Below are 22,574 nucleotides of genomic sequence, written 5' to 3' on the forward strand. Positions count from 1 at the left end.
TGCCAAATTATTTAGCTTAAGAAAATAATAATAATAATTCATGACACAGTCAACATAAGGAAGCTAAAGAAAATAATACAAAAAGTATGTAGTAGTATATATTTTATAACCTATGATGAATAACTTGTACCTACTAAAAGCATTAATATATATTTGAAAATGAAAATGTTTTTGCAATTTTCCCTTTTATAGACTCTGGTAAAAAATTACAATTAACGATTATAACGTAACGTTAATTGCTAGTGTTGAGTTTTAGACTCTTATAGTTGTAGAAAATTAACCAAAAGATTAACAGTCAAAAAATGTATCAGCGTTTGTGATTAAAGCAAGTTTTTTCAAAATATTTCCAAACTTCAAGTAAACATTTACATCAAATGTATAAAAGCATCGAACGGATAGCACGTGGTTTGTGAAGTAACTTTGCGACGTATGTCTACAAAACATACTTAAGCCGATTCCTACAAATGTTTGTGTTTGGACAGACTTCCAAAGAACTCGCAAGAGTTACAAAATCGTCGGTGAATGTCATTGTTTAAGGCGTTTTCTACGGCCATTAGGTATTCTTGAAGATTCTTTAGGAACAGTAATGGCGAAATGTAATTTGCAACTTTAAATTACTTTTTGAAGTAAAAGAAGTCAGTAGTTTGTTATTCTGTAATATCTGACCAATCGTTATGTACGGCAGCGAGGCATGGACCATCAAAGAAGAAACCAGACGGCGTCTCGACGCATTCGAGATGTGGTGCTACCGCCGCATGTTTGGCCGCCGAGGTCGTCATAAATACAATGTTAGATATAGGAACACGTACATTTTTATTCTAACACACTTTTTGTTTTCAGTTTTTTTAATATTATGATACCAAGTGACCAGACGAATAAATCGTGCACTTGGTGGTAAGCGACACGCCTGTCTATTACATTTGCAGTGCCACTCATTAATCATAAAGAACTGACAGGCAGTGCCACTGCGCCCGAATTTCTCCCTTCAAAATCGAAACGCAGTAATGCTCACATTACTATTTGGCGGCAGACATAGGACACAGTATACAATATTGATGTGCATTTGCTTCATTCCAATGAAAAAGCGAATAAGTTTGTACTTCACTGGACGACTATTTCATAAGGAATTCCACTGCTTATAAACAAACAAAATCGGCGAAGTAATCAGCGATAGTTTTTTTTATATCAGGTGACGGGACGAACAAGTAGAGCGCGTGACGGTAAGCGCACGCCTGTCCGTAATAGTTGCATTGCCACTCAGAGCTTTAAATTGCAAAGATCTGAGGGGCACTGCCACTGCGCCCGTGACCCTGAGACATAAGTTAATAAGTCCCATGTGCCTATAATTTCACCAGCACCCTTACCCTTCAAAACCGGAACACAGTAATGCTGACATTACTGCTTGACGACAGAAGTAGATAAGGTAGGTAAGTATTCCTTCAGATATAAACGACATACATTTGATACTTAAACAACGCATATGAAATTGCCTACTTTGTATCCAACCATGTCGCCTAATCGCACAAATATCCATTATCTATAACGCAACATTAAGTAACATACTGTCTATAGTTAAGTTATGATAAAGTTATAAAGTTATGAGCAGTGTTATAGTTAACAACACATCAAATATAATGGAGTTAGTATATTCGAGTTCAAAATTCAAAAACCATTACAAAAGACATCAGCGTTATATTATCTCTGTAAAATAATTCTATTTTTAGCTGTACAATGTCCTTTATTTACAAACCTTTTAGTCCGTTTGTTAGTTCACTAAGCCTGTTTATATTTGGCCATTAAGTTAAACTTTTACAGATCTGGTGACGTCCTCTTATGACGTCTTAAAATAATGTGGCGCTAGCACACTAACAGGTTTTCACTTCTTAATTTTTTCCTTTTAAATTCTTGGAAATTTAAAAAAGGGCATTCAAAAATTTGAATGAATAATTTGTTTAGATTAATTTATTTTGCGTGTACAATACAAATTAATATTTTTCAGCATAGATATTGCCATATATTAGTAACTATACTTAATAAATCATTTTTAAGGTATAAGCAATGGGGAACTAACTAATTAAGTAAGTAATCTATTTGGAGTTATGTACGTCCAAAATTATTAAACTGTGTTATTATTCTTAAAAAAAATGGCCCGTACCATGACTTTAATATCTCTAGTCGTTAGCAACCGGTTAAAATAATAGCTTTTCACTGTTTCGTCATTTAACGGAAACTTTTTAATATAATAGTGAAAAGTAGAAAATGCAGTTTTCTCCAAAGTTTGCATTTGCTGTGGTAAGACTTTGTTTTTAAATTTGAAGGTATTTTATTTGCACGATTAAAATTTCCTTTAAATTAGCTTTGTTGTGATGTCAAGTGACTGGACCTCAAAGTCGTGACCATATAAAGAATTTTGTTAAGACCGATACAAGTGAATATCTGAAAGGGCTATGTCGGGCGACTACGGTGGTGAGGTAATATCCAAACCCAACTGCAGTAATATTTGGCGGCTTTGTAATGTTTGTTACAAAGCTGCTGCGCTATGTAGTGTGGTTAATGCCTATCTTGATGAAATGCGACAATTTTACGATTCACCAGTTCTCGTTATTATAAAATTAAAACTTTACTGCCTATTCTTATACGCGCAACAAAATTTTTTTTAATGGCCATAGACAATATAACATTTTATAATATAAAATTTCCTTTTTTGTTTATAGTTGTGATAAAAAACGAAGGACATTTTTTTAAACTCATTAATTATAACGGTGATATTACGTATGATATTCACTGAATAGAGAGAGGACAATGCGAGCACTTATTATAATAACACCTAAAGGAATCCACAACTGAACTCTTTAATATCTTATCAATCAACACATTGATTGCCAAGAACGATCACGGAATGTGACCTCAGTTGACAAATAGTCAGAAAAACAGTCAGACGTTTCAATATATCATTCAACAGTAAACGATTGTGACAACAAATTAAGTCTTTGATAAAAGTTAACATCTTCGTGTAGTGAACTATGACCCTCGTCTTTTGAATAAAATACTATTGTTTTTAGTTTTTAATAAAAATACAATCACCTACGTTAAAAAGCTATGTACTTAAGATATTTATGTAACCATCAAAAATTATAAAAATTACAACAGCGTAAAAAAACGTAATTTATGTGCTACACCTATTTAAAAAACTTGGGCTCCGTTCGCGCAATAATTTACTGCGGCGTCTCACCACCACCAAGTGGGTGCTTCGCCGCAGGTCATGAGTACTACTGGGCTGGCACTTTCCTTTTCTGGTGGCAAATACGCATGCCCATGTTTGGAGCCGTTGTACCCATGCAAAATTAGTGAATACAGCCTTAAATGAAACTTTCCGGATCATAAATGGCTGTATTAAATCGACCCCGGGAAGATTGCTGTACCCACTAACTTGGATATCTCCGCCAGACATCCGAAGTAATGTGGTCCGAAGTAATCTTACGAAAATTGGCCATCGACACTCAGCACCCTACGCACGATCACTTCACAATGCAACACAGACTTAGGAGCCGGAAAAGCTGTGTCAAATGTAGCGATCCTCTGCGCATTGAGCCGGTTCAGGCGAGGTGCAACCTTTGGCGGGAAAGAGTATCATCTACGTTTGTCTCGCCTTCTGAGAGTCTTCCTCCTGGACACGAATTGCCTTGGCCGATCTGGAGGTCTTTAAATAGGCTTCGGACTCAGGTTGGTCGGAGGAAAGACAATTTGTTCAGGTGGAGTTTTTCGGATGGTTGTAACCTGGATTGCTTGTGCGGTCATCATATCGTGCCCTGCGTGCCCTAACGCCTGCACGCTTGAGTATTTAATGACAGCTGCTAGTGACGCGGTCGGCGTGGCTCAGTTCTGGGCCACTATAGTATAATGTATGTCATCGATACGATAAGAAAAAGAAGAACTTGGCTTCCCCATAGTTCTGTCATTAATATTAATTATTTAAACAGGTGATTTACGTTTGACGCCAACTTCATAGCCACTCCTTTATAAGATTTTTTTTTTAAATGGTCTGTTTTTACTTTTTAGTTTTCCACACTCACGGTCGATTGACAACATTCGGCCGCCAATCGTTTCGCACATATATTTTATAAATTATAACTTCAAAATTTCCGCCTTCTCCTCATCTTGACGTCAATCGTAATCTCGAAAATAAAAGACACAAACGATATGCAGTCTCAATTTACCGTTTTCCTACTCTAATATTAAAATTCCTCAAATTCTTAGAATATAGAATACGTTTATTTGTTACGTAACAAGGAAGTAGGTACCTATATTACGTTAATATGTTTTTGGAGGCCCCCTATTAAGGTAATAAAGAGGTAGATAACCTACTAGGTATTTCCCAGATTCAATAATATAAGTAGAACGAATAGTGATACTAGTTTACGATGACGTGGATATTAAAAAGTGATACCGAGAAAATGTATGGGAATATTATACATAATGTCAGTTCAAGAGAAGTGAGTGTTGGTAATTACGAAGTCGGATAAGTATTATTAATATAATTATAATATACTATGTATATATTTGGTGAAATTACAGGCATACGGGACATGTCAACTTATGTCTCGGGGTGATGGGCGCAGTGGCAGTGCCCCTAAGAACTTTGCTGTTTAAAGCTCTGAGGACACTGCAATTGTTGTGGACAGGCGTGTAGCTTACCATCAGGCGCACGACTTGTTCTCCCGTCACTAGACATTATAAAAAATAAAAAATATTGATTTTACAATTACTAACGCAAACACTAGGTGTTCGATGACAGAAAATATTGAACCCCCTTTACCTATAGGTTCTCGTGCACGTGGTTGCATGTAAGTGCCATGTTTTATTACTGTAGTAGGTAAAAAAGTTCACACACTTTGCAGATGACAACACATGACAAAATATTTACATTTTGTAACAATTCGCATTTGATAGCAACGTATTGATTTATGTTTTGCATTTTCGACTTTATGTTTCTGTAAATACAACGTGTATTGTTACATAACAGATACAAAATATGACTTACCTACGTAATGGCATCGTATTTTTATGACACTCACGAGACACAAAGAGAAGTAGTGCCAAGATAATATTAAAAGATCCTTGACAACAACGTACACTTTTTGTTGAGTAACGAAAATATTGATCATCATATAATGTGAATAAGTTATAACTAATAATCCAAGTGATTCTAAGTAACAAAACACACAGATGGATAGGTATAGGTACTTCAGAAAAAATTGTAACAATACAACTTTATTTGAAACTTGTCATGCGCGAGAAACTTAATTGTGACATCTACATTTCTTTGTACAGGGATAACTCAATAAAACAACGTTTGGTTAGTTAAAATGTGCGTGCGATACATTTTTCACACCGATATTTTGCGTCATAATGGCAGGAGCGGATGGGTCGCACGCAGCGCACCTTTATTTTCAATATACCACAATAATAATTTACCCGGATATAAGTATGCCACATACCGCAATCAGTTGATGATTATGAAAAGCTGTATTGTATGTCCAAGTAATAAAAGCAAAAAAGACAAAACGGTCCCTACGACATTTACGATTTTATGTCATACCTAAGTTGGACATAGTTCTCAAATTCAAACTATTGTCTAATCTACCTTTATATCTCTACCTTTTTAATATAATGAATTTAACTCACTCATATAGCGAGTTCGGCACGAGCTCCCTACAGCTTAAAATGTAAAGGTAATCCGAAAATAAATAACTTTTATGTTAAGCAGGACAGAGATGTGACAAATTGCACAGCATCTCTTGCGGTTCCAAGAAGGATTAATTTCCTGTGCACTGTTTTACAATTTTTTTCTTTTGTTACAGACATAGCAATCACTGCCGAAAAGGAAATAGAATTCTACGACAAAGGGATCAAGGCAGGCAAAGTCGATGTACCCAAAGGAAAACTTACTGCACTCGCCTACGATGCTGTATACAACCTGCTCCTATTTGTCGACAAACACAGCGACAATGCGTCCATATTCAGTTATAACTTTACGTCGCAAAACACACGCTCATTAGTTAGAAAGAAGTTCTATGAACAAATAGAAGGAATTGCATTTGATCCTCTAACAGGAAGATTGTTCTGGACTGACATCGATGCGAAGGGAATATACTACAAATCTTTGAAAGGAAATGAAAAGGGGTCTTTAAAAGGAACCGATGATTTTGGCACCTTACTGTTCAATGTTAGTGAACAGAATCCAAGAGACATTGCTGTAGATAGCTGTAGAGGGTATGTAAAAGTGTTTCAATGATGAAGTATGTTAATTAACACATAGTTCCGCACATTAATAATACATTAAGGTAGAATATTCACTGTACTTCCGTAACAAACAGTGATATTTAATTCCAGGTACATTTATTGGACCAACATAGCTTATAAGCGAGCATCCATAATGAAAGCACGTCTCGACGGAACTCAGGGAATACCAGACGTTGTAGTTAATACTGAAATCTATAAACCAGTAAGTATAGCGATCGATCAACGAGAGCGAAAGATGTACTGGGCTGATGACGAAGAAGGAATTCATTACGCCATATGGAGTGCAGATCTCGACGGTAAAAACAAAATACTAATGTCTAAAGGCATCCAACATCAACCAAATTCTTTGACTGTATCAAAAGACAGTATTTTTTGGATTGATTGGGACCAGTCTACAGTTTGGAAATTGCCAAAAATAGCTGAAAAGGTGTCTGCACCTGAAGCTGTAATCATCTTCAGCGGGTCACCCTTTGGAATAGTTGCGAACTATCCTATTGATGAACAAACGCAGGATATCCCTGAATGCAACAAACTTCGAGAGCTGTCCCAAAACAGACCTGTAATAAATGGCTCTATAGATGTTCCTCTAGACGCTGGTATTTACTGCTTGCACGGTTACCAGATCGATAGCATGACTTGCAAATGTACACAGGGTTACACCGGTGATCGGTGTGAAATTCCTATCTGCCATAATTACTGTTTGCGAGGTCAGTGTAAGCTGACTGCGGATGGTGAAGCTAAATGCAAGTAAGAAACATGCTTTAATAGTTTTGTACAATTTAATCAATTACTGCCTAACTGTTACCTAATGAATTGTTTCTTCAACAGGTGTGAAAGTGGGTACACCGGAGAACGTTGCGATGTAGAACTATGTTTGCATTACTGCCTCAATGACGGTCAATGTTCAGTCAGTCCAAAAGGAGAACCTAGTTGTGCTTGCTCTGATCGTTACGAAGGCAGGAGATGTGAAACACGAAAGGTGGATAAAGGCGAACCAACTCCAGTGATTGCAGATACGGATAATACACAATCTGTTTTCGAACCCAGAGCGAGGCAAGGGGAGCCTGGAGTGATACCTGAAACTACTGCAATAAGCACAGCAAGTCCTACAGTGGGAGCACCCAATACAGAATCTTGCAAGTGAGCATTTTTTAACCAGATAAAAGTTTTGGCGTTTTTACAGAGCTGTTTTTTAACGTTTTTACGAATTAATTTACGTTTTTTATAGAAGATGATTTCGGAGCAAACCTTTTATTTTTAAACTTCAGCCTCCTCTAGGTACTCAATTCTATTTTTCCAGTTGCACCTCAGAAACTAAAGCCATACCAACAACTAAATCTGCCGATGTTGGAGATTTTCTACCGACCAGTGATTGTGATGGATGGGACCCCATTAGGGACCCCATATTGATGTTGCTTGGTATCATTTGCGGATTCCTCTGCATCGCTTGTACATTCCTTATGACCAAAATTATGCAGTTGAAGAAACGACCAAGGTAACAATTCTAATATTTTGCGACAGTTTAATACAATTGCACCCTTGCCGAAGTATGTGAATTTACTTTTCTGACCACTAAGAGAATATTATAACCCCATAAATTTCAACACAATGATCCTAGGAACAGGGCAAGGCAAATTTTTCGCCGCCAACATATTTCTAGTGGCAAGGTCCTCTTCTTTCGTGTATCTATTTATTAATATTAAATGTATAGAACAATGCAAGTGACACTAAGTTCAAAATCAATAAACCGAATTCTTTTATTATTTTAGGATTAAGAAACGCATCATTGTGAACAAAAACGTAACTCCGCTGACTGCCCGACCGGATCAATGCGAGATTACTATAGAAAATTGCTGCAACATGAACATTTGTGAAACTGTAAGTATCCACATTAATATTGAGTATTGACCAGTTAGTAGAAAGCGCTTGAGTCGCGGCTTTGAAACAAAAACGTTTAACTGCTACAAATTTTACCAAGGTCTGAACAATAAAACATCAAAGCGCACATTGTTTTAAACTTAGCTGGTTCCACAGCTGTGCGTACGGTAGTACGGCATACGTAGAATTCGCCAAGCTCTGTTTTTTTCATATTTTTTTCATTGTACATACTCTGCAGTCTCTTGCGTTATTTTCGCTTAAATTGGTATACCTCTACTAGTTAACTTGTTATTGGTTTCACAAGTCTGTAAATGTAGTGTATCTTACAACCATGGAACTTGTTTATTAGGGATGCACACATTTTTGTATCCACATAGTCTTTGTTAACTTGTCAAACAATCACACACTGGAAACCATACACTGAAACAAATTAAGCAAAACAAAAAGCTTTCATAAATAAATTAAAAATGACTGAAACATACTTTTCGAGGTATCCCTAGTGTGGGGCTGAGTGTGTGCGTTATTTTTAACATGGTAACCCTTAAATAGTTACGCATAGAGGTTACTGTTTATTAAAAAAGCTACACACGCATGCATTTCCAATAAAATGCCTACCTTTGGAGTTGATTTTACATTGTTCAAGCCCTTGTTAACATTTTGCATCTTTACTAGTGATGATGACCTTGACTAGATAATACTGAGTATGCATATGGAACTAAAATTTCATTTACATTTTTAAACTATTTTCATTTGTGTATTGTTTTCTATCTACCTAATGTGTATGTAAAGGCGGACAAGTTACTTTTGGACCCGTGATTTCTGAACCCGAAATGGTGACGCTATTGTTGAATTTGAACATTAACGTATGTCAGTCAAGGATAGTATAATAAGACAATTTGTTTAAGTTCACACAAACATAGTGACTCGGTTTATATGCGTATACGCCGCACAGTGCGCCATTTACGGATGCACACATTCGCATAATTTCGCGGTGTACTCGAGTTCTCGCATGCGCCATTCATTATAGAATGGAAGCGATCGCTCGTTTACAACATTTAATATATTTGTCTCTTAGGATATGAAACTATTTTTCCGGATTTAAATCGCGTATATTTGTTTTTCAAACAAGCCAACTTTCGGGCCCTTTGCAGGTCACGGTTGACTTTATTCATTTCATTTTAGTCTGTGACTACGGGACACGTAAAGGGCCCGAAACGTTGGTGTTTGAAAAAACAAATATATGCCATTTAAATCCCGAAAAATAGTTTCATTTCCTATGTGTAACAATCGCGAAAACCTAAGAACTCGATATATTTCCCTCTATCAAATTTTTTCATTTATAAATGTATCTGTAGACGTTCAAGTTCGAATGGACAGAAGACGTTAATGGTCTGGATCTTGCTCTTCTCAGGTTCGGTAGACAGTATGAGTTCGGCATAAAACACTTGTTCAAAGCTCAACTGAAAACTGCCTTTATTGCTCAAACCGATCCTACTAATATAGGGTCAGTCGGTCTCCAAACTAGTAGGGGTATTAGCGAGGAAGTAGGTTGGCGCGATGCGCAGAGTGTGGAGGCGGTGACTCCCGAACGAAGCGGCGTGCGAGTTGCGGGGTGTGGTAACGTCGTTCGATGCGGCGGAGCGTCCTTATTGTTCTGTATATATAAACTCGCATTTCATTTCTATTTCATGCCGTAATCGAGATGCTGGTATAAGAATGATTATTGTGCTGTACTTAAATATTGATATTTAAGTACTGTACTTGACAAAGGTTATTTCAAGATAGCACGACAATACTGTGATGAATACCATAACTTTTTTAAATTATGTTTGCAACACCGATTGCACTTAGTTGTACCTAATGTAACAACCCTACGCTCCGAGTGACGTGTGCACTGACGCGCCATACAGGCGGGATTTGAACTACTTGTCTTATTTATACTATGGTAAAAGGAAGTAGTTCTTTAAAAATTCGTAACATTTCGAGGGTCTAAATATAGCGTGTGAGCCTTTACTTTTTGGACCGTTTGTGCATTAATCTCTGTTCATGCAGGTTCAAAAACTCCAGGGCGACCTCATCGACTTTTAGTTTCTCAGTTTCACCTCGCGGTTAAAGGTTTTACTTTTATGACATATTGCTTGCCAAGCGTATTGGGTTTACGTGCACTAACATTGTTTATAAATTCTTCGCTTTTTGTCATTAACATACAATTAATGTGGCTTGCATTTTTTTATTTGTTTGGTGATTTCTGAGTACTTACTCACTTATGCGTCAGTTTTCTTAACTAAAGAAAATCGTCTTACTTTCGTGGAAAAGGCATATACTAAGGTACTAAGAATAGCTTCTTAAGAAAAAAATATTCAGTACTAGCTATAATATAAAACCCCATTCTGTGTAAAGAACCTAGAATTAATTTGCAACCAAGATATCGCACCGTTATTACAATAGTGTATTAACTCAAAAAGTGTAATTTTTTAAAACAGATCACTCACTTACTGTGAAAACTCTTTCACAGTATTAAAATGTATGTATGGGTTAAAATTTGTTCAAAACATGACACACATCCTCACTTCTCGAATTCCGATCAAAATTAAAAGTGACGTAATATTGGAGGGAATGCTATAAACGTTAGTAAACCATCAACAGTGACTCACGGCGCCATCTTTTAAACGTTTCTTACAATATTGTAACGATAGTTTTATTGACATATAGAGAAACAAATTTAACGTTCAAAAATAATATAATCTTGAATTTCACATATTTTCAGTTACAACACTGTTGTAATAGCAGTGCGATACGTCTAAAGTAATTAAAACCTAATAAGAGCGAAAAATGCTATTTAATATTTGTATTTTAAAGATTTTGTTTTTGCATTAGCAAAATTGAGTTTTAGAAGAAAATGTTAAGTATCACTGATAGAGTCGCTCGTTGTAATATTGCTTCTATTTTTTACACCTTACAATGAGCATTTTGTCTGCTATATGAATATGGTTAAACATTCTATTATTTCCTTCTTCAGCTTACAAATTAATAAGCCGACAATCAGGTCTTAAGCTTCCAATTAGTAATAATCATTTCAATTTCTATATTATTTCCTAGCTTTAAGGCACCATGTACATTGTGCTAAAAATTACTGTGCTAAGGGTGTTATACTCCACACTTAAAAACACTTTTCCGCGCGGGCAGCTTAGGTATTTCATACGATCGTATATATTATAAATTAAAATATATTGGAGTATATAATATAAAATTTGGAAATATTTGCGCGTATTTTTAACGTTTCATTGTTTGATGTTAAAAAAATAAATATAAAAAAAAAATATTTGGATCCATAGATTGTTAGTATTACTAAAACTTATAGAACTATATAAGGAAAGAGGACTAGTGCCCTAGTTAGGCCACACTGTCCCATCTGTCTACTCAACTCACAATGGCGCAGAGTCGAAGCGTCGCGTCGCGTCTTGTTTAGTGCGCCCGGATTACAGTGTGGTCGGCGTCTGGCGTCTTACGCGCGTCGACGCCCGTATTTTCATAACACACATTTGTACCTGAATAATGGGAAAATAGAGATGAATATACTATAGGCGAAAAACATGACGCGTCGCGACGTTTCGACTCTGCACCACTATGAGTTGAACCTTTAATGTTATATTAACTTGAAATAATTTTGTGGTCGAAAATCACAGGTTTTGTAACCCGTGTATTTTTTGAAATGTACCATTCTAACTTGGAGTAAATTGGCATTTTTTAGACAAAATTTAAGGGAAATTGTGCCTAAGCGTTTTTAATTTTTTGTATAAAAAAATGTGTCATCTAAGATAGTACTTCTAGATCGTGTTTACACAATTTCATTAAATTATTATTAGTTAATACGAAAATATATTTCTTGTAATACGAAAGCAAAGAAATCAATTCCCAGACCACAGACCAGAATCCATTTTAAAATACTTAGTTTCCGAAATTGTCCAACAAACTCAAGAGTGCTAACCGCTGGGCTACAGTGGAGGTTCAAACATCAAAAAATATTTTGTACTGATTTTTTAATCGACACTGATAAGTTCAGAGACCCATTTGGCAAACTAAAATTTTATTGTGATATTTATTTATTGAATATAGACAACAAAACAGATAACAATCAAATTACAATAATAAGAACTAACATACGATATTACGAAGTTCTGCACCTGGGCGTCTACTCCCATACTCTGTCCGACATCCCATACTCTACCATATCAAAATACAATGTCAAATATGAAGCTTCAGTCAAATCATGTTTCTTTTAATTTAGTCGAGTAGGTATCACTTATTTGACAGTAATTAATAGCAAGCAGTAGCAGTAGAGCTCCTTGTGAAAGAGTTCGTCCAGGGAAGTACTGCCACATTACCTATTTCTGCCGTCAAGCAATAATGTGAACATTAATGTGTTCTGGTTTTGAAGGGTAAGGGTGCTTGTGAAATTGCAGATACATGTGACTTATCAACTTATGTCTCAGGGTGACGGGAGCAGTGGTAGTGCCCTTCAGATCTTTGCGATTTGAAATTCTGAATGGCACTGTAAATGATATGGACAGGCGTGTAGCTTATCTTCAGGCACACGGCTTGTTTGTCCCGTTAGTTGATATTATACAAAATATTTTAAAAAATTGTTTCGGTCGGATGTTGGACAAAAAGCGGAAGTTGACCCCCAGATTGTAATCCTACTTATGTTAAGACATCATTCTAAAGTAACAAGAAAAATCTAATGTTCATCATTTGCTAATAATTTACTTATTTGATGGCCTCCGTGGTCGAGTGGCTTGCATACCCGTTTTCATGGTGTCGCCATCTCTGAGGTCCTGGGTTCGATCCCCGGCCGGGTCAGTATAAAAAACTAACTTTTCTATATTGTCTCGGATCTGGGTGTTTGTGGTATCGTCGTTGCTTCCGATTTCCATAACACAAGTGCTTTAGCTACTTACTTCAGAGCAACGTATGTGATGTTGTCTAAATGGGTTTTGATTTTATGCCCTAGGTCATAATTTCTGAACTTGTATTTTTGTTTGTTGCAGCCTTGCTTCGAACCTCGATCCACGATTCGGCCTACATTACTAGACGCAAAGCCAGGCAAGGAGGAGAAAAGAAACCTCATCGCTAACATGGAACTACCAGACGATTAATATTAGCGTATATACAAACTAGTGTCATATCAGTAACAAAATAACAACTCTAATAACTGTTACCAATCTTGTAAACGTTAAAAGGTGTATTTTTTATAAGATGTCAGTTTTGAAATGCTATTTTCACATTAACTGATTTTTTTTATAAATTATTAAGATCGTGGGAGTAAAGGAATTAGACTTTAGGGATGTGAAAAATCTCTAAAACCTTTGAAGATTTTGACAGAACTTCAATGGCAAATGCCAATGCCCACGTGGATCAGCTAAATTAAAGTTGATCTCCCTCTATCGCAGGTACAAGAATACTATACCTTTCATATTTCCATATTATTTCTAATTACATTAGATGTTTTTGACTATGCTGACCTATTCCATAAACACTATAACTTGGGCCTTTTCAAGGTGAGAGTGAATAAGCTTAAATCACACTGTCCCGCAATCCCGCGCGGAGACGTTTTGTCAGTGTGTTGTACGGTCCGTGTTTTCTATGCAAACTGAAATACTTCGGTACAACGTTAAAAAACGCAGCTCCGCACACCGTTGCGTGTCGTGGGGCAATGTGATAATCGTCTTAAATAGGTGTTCATGCTCTATCGTCCTCATAATTACTTTACGTGGGTTAGAGATCACATAAGCACTTATTTTTTTATATAAAAAAGTAATGAAAGTTGGTATAAGCATCCTATCAAGTTAACTCAATAATTGTATAATTAAGTTATATATTTATTTCTCCAACATTTCACAAAGTTTCACGAATAAATTTTATATTATTTTAAGATGGATATAAATGTTCTGTCAGCCGTGATTTCAAAAAATGCGAGTCCACGCTGGGCATTGTCCTTTACTGTTTACTTGCCATTTCCCTCCAGGCAATGATATTTTATGTAGGATGTTTATTTACAAACTGACTAAGAATGATTTAAAAATATTACCTACTCCAAAAACTATGCACGTATTACACAATAGATTGGAAATAAATTGCTAGAGTTGTATAAAAATAATGTTTGGCAAAACACCCAAAGGTAAACTTGTGATATTCGATGTAGGTAAAACGACTTCCATTTTGAGATAAAATCCACGAAGTCGTAGTAGGGCTGTGGATGCTTAAAATCTGAGTGCAAGAGAACTAGATTTTAACACGTAGTTATAGTGGGTTTGTAGTGGAATTTACGAAGAAACAACAAAAATTTAAGTGCTATTTGGTAACACTTTCAGTACTTATTATAGTGACTATAATAATAAAAGAAATTGTGCCTTTTTCATACAAATAATAAATTGCTTTATTAAAAATTAAGTATTATAATTATACTTAAAATTATTTGCTTTACAGCTGAATGTTACTAAAGCGCGCTTCAATTTTTTTTTCCTCTTATCATCGTCATTGTAAGTGCCAAGTTTTATACCTAATTGGCTCGAAAGCATTTATACATAGAGTTTAAAGAAAAATATCTATAAAATATACCAATTTTGTAGACAAAGATTTATAGTAAAAAAACACTCGTTAGTGATGAGCGTTACCATATATAAGTTTTATTTTATTTAATAATTTTATTTGACATTGTATTTTTATTTAATTTCTTTAGTTTGGACTTGTTTTGCGAAAACGTTGGTACTTAGTGTAATTATTGCCCTTATTACTTTTTTTGTGGGAATGGGGAAGCTGTTCCATTACTGTGTTCAAACCATCAACTTCATTGTGTATGTACTTCCATTTTAAACTATAGGGAAAAGACTTGTTGACTATTTTTAACGTTTTTATCAGTGATAGGATGTCATTACAAAAATGTATGCAATGTACAAGCTTAATATCTTTGGTATGACTAATATTGGTTTCTTTTTGGAAAAGAAAGTGCCGTTTTCGGATCCAAATCGCTTATATTTGCTTGTTTTTGTTAAATTTGCTTTAATTTTGTACCGCAACAAGGTAATTGGTATCAATATTATCATCCGTCTCCTGACTAGCTGTTGTAACGGGTATTACGCAAATTTTTCATATCAATATATTTTTCATTACACTCGCTCGTAAATAGTATGATTGCATGGTGGGTAACTTGACTATAATGCCGAAAATAAAACCCTCGGACCCTTTTTCTTCCCATAACAGCCATGGTCGGTAAGGAGTTCTTTTTTAATTCGCTCTCTGCAAAAATATTCTCTAAACAGAAATTTAATTGCAATTCGAGCCACATACTACTTAAATACTTACTATTAACAATTTCTTATGATTGATTTTAATTAAATTCTGTATAAAAATTTTGCAATATTTTTTTTAATTGCAATCCATCATGGCTGTATACGTCTTTGCTTTTTATGGAAGAATAGGTAGTTAGCCATTTATTGATAAAAAGAAAACCCGCCATTTGCAAAACCCTCGCATCGCAACGTGTAGCATGGTTTAGAGGATGGAAAAGAGCATCATAGCACCATCGTGGCACTTAGCACTTGACATCTTCAGTTGCATCTCAAGGCAATTTCGTTCATGCAATGAGGTGATATAAATGAATGGCACTTAGTGAGGGCACGGACGATATGAAGTAACAAAAATGAAGCCAACGACAAAGAAATTAGCAGGACATTATTAAATATTTTATATATCGAATCACTCCAAAGATATCTAAGTGAATAAAACGAAATTCTCAGTGAATGAAAAAAGGTTGTTTACTTAATTTAATACCGAATGGTGCCTCAATCTATAAATAATTTATAAAACAGTTTAGTTTAGTAACTTTGTTCTTAAATTTTTTAGGTCATAAAAAGACAAATATCTTAGTCACCCGGTCTTACTTAATATTTGTTGATTTGTTAATAGAACGATATTTTAACGCAAAATTCACTTGCACAGTTACGTAACCCTACTAAATCAAGACTTAGTCGCTTAAGGTGGTATCATGTAAGATACCGATGATAATACAGGATTACTTATAAAATACTAACAACTATACGACTATTTATTAACATTATAAACAATAACCTTTGACCAATGGCTTTCAATAATTCATCAGACTTTACTTTCATCAAAAATAAATATATTTAAATACATCGCCTAAACGGTAATAAGTCTGTGTAGAACGAAGGTGGAAGTCGTCGCGGAGGACGCTTGCACGTTTTGGAACTTACCTTACTATCAAATCGACTGTGAACTGGCAACTGGTACTATCTCAATTTTTTGAACTTAAAGCTCAAAAAATTGAGATAGTACCGGTACAATGAAGAAAAAAAATGTTTGCGTCATTTATAAAATAAAAATACGTAGTATAAGTGTAATAAAAATATTTAAAAGCTACATATTTTTATTTAATAAATCAGATGCTATATAAATGACGCAAAAAAAATTTTTCTTCACCTGTAAGGTTGTCAGAATTGAGATAGTACCGATTGCCAGTTTACAGTCGAAATAAAGATCTAAAGAGTGTCAGATAGTACAACAAAGACTAAAAAGTTTATTTTTGGTAAATTTATTATGTTTTGTAAAAAGTCATGGAACAAAAATTGTTGCTTATGATGTTAGTAATATAGACCTGCGGGATTGTTAGTATTTTAAAAATAACTCAGTACTCGTAGGGATATTTAAAGGAACGTTAAAAAAAAGTTTAATTATGATAACAACGTTCACATGATCCATTCACATATACCACCTCTGATTACCGACGACCTCCGTGTTCAAGTGGCTTGCACGCCGGTTTTAATTGTGTCGCCTTCTCTGACGTCACAGGTTCAATCCCCGGCCGGCTCAATGTAGAAAAACTAACTTTTCAATATTGTCTCAGGGCCGAGTGTTTGTGGTACCGTCGTTGTTTTTGATTTCCATAACGCAAGTGCTTTAGTTACTTACTTTGGGATCAGAGCAACGTATGTGTTGTCTAATATCGATGCCTTACTTTCTCAAACTCGTACCTTATAAAGAGTGATTTATTAATAGGTAAATGCCAGTATGTGAAATCAGCCTGCAAAATTTGTATATATACAATCTATTTTTTGCATTTCAATAACTTTGTGCTTTAAGATACGAGTTTCAGAACGTAGGCGACATATGTATTTTATACCAGAACTGTCACTGTCACTGTGAACAGAACTTTCTGGTATGTGTGATCAGTGCATCTACCAACAGTTTATTGTTACAATTGTCGCTAGCGACCGCGTAAATTACTTCACAATTTCGTATGGCAAATTATACAGCGCCCCTAGCGGTCACAACAAGAAACAATATTTTATGTACAAACATTTGACGCGCTCGCTAGCGATTACTGTCACTGAAATTTCGTGGTAGAGGCACAGCAGCCCATATTATGAACATTGTCGTCATAATTCAACCGTTTTTAGCGTTCTACTAAATATCAGTGTAGTCTATGGGAACTTTAATAAGGCTTGAATGTTGTTCAAAAGTTATTTGTCTGTCTAGACCCAGGATATCAGGTCAGCTATACGGATTTAACATGATATCTTTAACAATCATAATACTAAAGTGAGACTGAGTTTTGTCTTAACTGACCCTTTATCTTGCACCGATAAGTTAAGAGGATTGCTAATCTCCATACTACAGAGCGTAACTCTGAAAAAGGTCAACATTCCGTCTTATATTTAGATGGCGTTGATCAATTGCTTGGAAGTAGTTTATGTCATGTAAACGGCCGTGGGTATCAATTAATTCCTCTTTAATAACAAACTTTAAGAAGTAATTGTTTTTTCCCTGTAATATTATTCAAATATTGACCGTGACTTAAAATTATTTTATGAACTTTGACAATTCGACCCGGACACGTTCCATTAAACAAATTTTTGTATTTGATGCCGGATGAACTCATCGAATTACGAAGTGTGTGGGATTCCTGAGGATCGATCATTTGCTAGTGGAGTGTGTTCGGACAGTCTGTCAGGGCGCGGTTATTTGCACAGGCTGGTTTGCGTACATTTAATGTTGGGTGGTTTCAGTCTGTTTTGTCGGAGCCAACATGTAGCGCCACGGAGATTTTGTATATATGTTTGGTTATGTAGTATTTTGACTTATCTGTCTGGATTTTATTGAAATATTGTTTTTCTAACAGGACTGACATGTTCAGTAACGACCAAAGTCCCTAAATAAATAAAGAGTAAAAAAAAACTGACAATTATGCGTGTCAATAAATGGCATTGTGTGTTACAAACTAATTTATAAACTAATACTTCCTAATATATTCATATTAGGAAGTTTTAGTTTATAAATTAGATGGCGCTAATCCTCAACAAAATAAAAGAATAGCCGTTACTATCCTTAAAAACTTGTTCAATAAGCGACATCTAGTTGAGTTGTTAGTTACCAATAGGTACTAAATACTACGCTGTCTTGTATCGCGATAAGCAATCCTCTTTAGTTATTAGTTCATGCCTATACTAAACAACCGTAGCTTAAGAATTAACGTTCCTATTTTGTAGTTAACTTAATTTATTTCAAAGGCTGCTCTACTTAAGATAAGTAAGTGGTCATTTTACCTATAAAATAGCGTAGAATCTCACTGTACTGAAATTGTACTTATTTGTTCCAAAACAAAGGATTTTTTTTATATAGTTCTGCCAGAGAAGTGAGAAAATTATTTATAATAACAGTAATAAATTGTGGAAAATCACGTCAAAACCACGGTTTATAGCGTTACTTTTTCAACAAGAGGCACTGTTAAAATACTTGAGTTTGAGTATACTGCCCCGATTCAGAAATATGTAGAAATGTTGAGGATCTATTTATGTACATACATAGATTTCAGAAACAATAAATAACTTATAGGAAATGAAACTATTTTTCCGGATTTAAATCGCGTAATTTGTTTTTACAAACCAACCAACGCTTCGGGCCCTTTACAGGCCCCATGGTCACGGTTGATTAAAAAAAGAAATAACTTAAAATTTCAAAAGATTTTATACAACAATATTGTATTTTCAATGCCACTAAAATCTCTATTATGAAAAAAACTTATAAAATGAAATGTTTTTCGAACCTATTACTACACGTTCCATTTTATCGATTGTATTCAAAACATAATCTGTAATATTTTTGTACAGCCAAGAGCACATCAAGCTTGACACTTTGTATTTGGACCGTTTTCTTATCGTAAGCGGCATAGAGTTGGATTTAAATCTTAAGTGTCAAGGGTATTATTATTAATTAACCCGTTATGTCCAACTGCTGGACAAAGGTCTCTCCCAAAATCCTCCGATCACCAAAGACGGAGCTTTGGCGATTTCCCATCACTCTCGTTCGAACCCATCAAGGTCGTCGTCAAGGGTATATTAAAAAAAAGCTTGACGTGCTCTTGACCCTGTACACTAAAGTCTATTTTGTACTGAATGTTACGAAACACGTTATGTAATTTCATGTTAAAATAATGTTGTGAAAAGTTAAGCTTTTTCAACATTTCGTGGTATCCAAAGAGAAACCATTATGGTTACATTATTTTAGTGTATTCCTAATTAAATTAGGCATAAAAATAAAAAAAAATGTTAAAAGAAAGTTCCAGAACATTTCTAGATAATTTTGAACACTATACTTAATCTAAATGGGTAGAATTTAGTTGTTTAGTGTATACATTTTCTAGATTTTTTTAGATAGATTACTCGGTGGATTGATAATATCCACATCAGAAATGTGATATTATTGAGTCTTTGTATAAACGTTAGTAAAGTGTAAGTTTTAATAAAAGATAATGCTTTGCGATGTAAAAAGCGTTTGTGGTTTTATTTCGCAATTATATTGCGACAATTGCCTGGATTTACGTCTCTCGCACATCGTATAAGCACAGACCACGCCGCGGACGAAGCTAACAGTAGCTCAGCTCACGTAGTAAAGAAATTCGTAGTAAGTACCAACATGCTACAGTATGCGCACGTGCGGGGGTGAATGGCGGCAAAAGCGCGACATATTTTACAGCTTAGCTTTTTTAGCTTAGCGGGATCGTTGGGTTAGTTTAATTACCTCGATTAGCTTTGTTCATTGTGTGAATCGAAGTATGAATAGATGCCCCGGCTAAGTGAGCTAAGTTAGGTTCGTTCCCGGGTGTGGCCTGCGCTTAAGGCAGATCAGTGTTGGATAAGTACGGGCCGCGGGCCAACTCCGGCCCACGAAGGGCTTGAGTCCGGCCCCCCAATGTCCCTTCTAAAGTACCCACTAGACCCTCGAAAATATATTTTGACAGCCTCATTTGCGCCCACTCATTTGCATTAATTATCAGTCATACACAAAAAAATAACTTTGTTTGATTTAACTTTTATTTATTTAACATAACACAGACAGGTACATTTTAAACCTTAAGTTTGGGCGGTAAGCTCCGTAGACGGCTATTTTTCAATAGATGGAAATCGTTTTAAAAAGTAACATCTAATAATATAAAAACCACTTTCGCAATAGCTACTTAATAATGTCCGCCTATCAAATCATTTGTAAGATGGTTCATTAACCATCAAGAATATTATTTTCATTAAAATCATTGACTTACAAATAAATGGACGACGGGTCTAATACAAAAACCACGAAAAAAATGTCCCAAGTCAACCTATTCGAAATTTAAATTGTAATGTCATCGCAGTATCGCGCTGTCAGTAGAACAAATGAAGACTAAAGCGGAGTGTCGCGCTCTGTATACGATTTTAGCGCCTTACAAGTGCGGACACTTTTTAGCGCGGACCCGACGTCCATATAATTGTAAGTCAATGATTAAAATAATAATATTATTCAGGACATTACCAGAAAATATAATGTTCTGATTTTGAACTAGCCTACACGTGTGTAGTTTAAAATTTGTGACAATAGATAACTTTGCCTAACCGGACAATGTTAGCGCTTTCAAAGACGTGCTCTTCACCATGTACGAAAAAAAACATGTTTTATCATTTTTAAACATTTATTGTAACTTAGCAACATTGAATGTCATATTATTCGAAATTAAACACAATACAACGGTACATTGTAACATAATAAAATAAATCTGTTTTCCAACATATCAATTCAATAAATATTGTTTTTTATTACTATTATTGTTCAACATTTTCGCATAAAGATACGACAAAAACACCGAGAGTAAACTGTAAAAAAGCTATACAAAAACTTAATCTTTATTCTGCAACCGAAAAATCAAAAATCTAACCTGTTATATTTTACCAAATAAATAACATTTAATATTGTGTTTGTGATTTTTTGAGTTTGTGTTGCTATAAAAGATAATCACATTGGTTGATTATTATTACTAAAGTAAAAAAATTAAGAGAATAAAATAATATTAATATTTATTTATTTTGTAACTATAAACAACACGTAAACAGGTTACACGAGTGATAAAAAAGTTCAAGGTTGTACAACACAATTTATATTTAAACTATGTGTTTCCAACCCCTAAACAAAGTAAAAAACCTGTATCTCATATCTTGTGTTGAGTTGAGAAAATGAAAAAAAAAAGTTTGCTATTGTTCATTGACAATTAAATTTATTAAAACTGTATTTAATTGTCAATGGATAATTTCGACTGCTTGGACATATCCAGCTGTCATCAACGGTGCAGAATATAATGGCATAACAAAATCATCAGGGGCCTTACCATGAACTCTTATTACGATTCAGTTTAGAACCTAAAATGAATCGTGAGTCAGCGCTACATGAAGTGTATATCACCATCCCGCTTTTTTGTTGTTACGAACGCATACTGAACTGTAATAAGAGTTCATGGTACGGCCCCAGGCTGTCTTATTTGACTATAGAGCCATACTCATCTCTAACCAGGAACGATTAGGGACTTCATAAGTTATAAAACACATTTATGAATAAGAAGTGGATAATCTAGGTAGAAGTGAAGTATTATAATTATAACTTTTTATGAAAAAAAAACCGACCTCAATAGTTTGTTTATCTGCTCTACGATATAAACGCATATGAAAGTCCTCGTCAAAACGAATCACATGAGCCTAAACCTAAGGTAGCTGCTGTACACTATTGATGGCTTCTATCATTTGTCTGCCATTTCTATCATGAAATCAGCTCTAGGTCACCATAATATTTTATTTTCACTGGAATCACATCTATGTGCCGATTTTTATTGAAATCGGTTACTAGAAAGTAAGTTGAATTCAATAAACTAGATTAAGGGTGGAATATTTTCTTCAAATTCAAATGGGACCACTACTGATATAACCTATTTCCAACAAAACAGAGAATCATCAAAATCTGTTCAGAAATGTCGTAGTAATCACGTAACATGCACACAAAAAACACAGTCGAATTGA

The 22,574-nt window shown here is 35.0% G+C and overlaps 1 protein-coding gene across 2 annotated transcripts in view; it reads left to right on the top strand.

Moving 5' to 3' along the window:
• The window catches only part of LOC113227927 (protein cueball), a 50,079-nt gene extending 35,463 nt beyond the window's left edge, over positions 1-14,616 (top strand). The window contains exons 2-8 of one of the 2 annotated variants that reach the window (XM_026461025.1): positions 5,862-6,273; positions 6,394-7,050; positions 7,132-7,443; positions 7,604-7,798; positions 8,073-8,181; positions 10,234-10,296; positions 13,230-13,364. In XM_026461025.1, coding sequence (XP_026316810.1) covers positions 5,862-6,273; positions 6,394-7,050; positions 7,132-7,443; positions 7,604-7,798; positions 8,073-8,181; positions 10,234-10,269 — 1,721 coding nt within the window. In that variant the 3' untranslated portion in view covers positions 10,270-10,296; positions 13,230-13,364. Of the gene's footprint in view, positions 1-5,861; positions 6,274-6,393; positions 7,051-7,131; positions 7,444-7,603; positions 7,799-8,072; positions 8,182-10,233; positions 10,297-13,229 lie in introns of both variants that reach the window. The other variant, XM_026461024.1, reaches the window with a different exon arrangement.
• The last annotated feature ends 7,958 nt before the right edge of the window (positions 14,617-22,574 follow it).

Source organism: Hyposmocoma kahamanoa, unplaced genomic scaffold (genome assembly GCF_003589595.1).
Source record: "Hyposmocoma kahamanoa isolate Upper Pololo Valley unplaced genomic scaffold, ASM358959v1 220, whole genome shotgun sequence".
NCBI lineage: Eukaryota > Metazoa > Arthropoda > Insecta > Lepidoptera > Cosmopterigidae > Hyposmocoma > Hyposmocoma kahamanoa.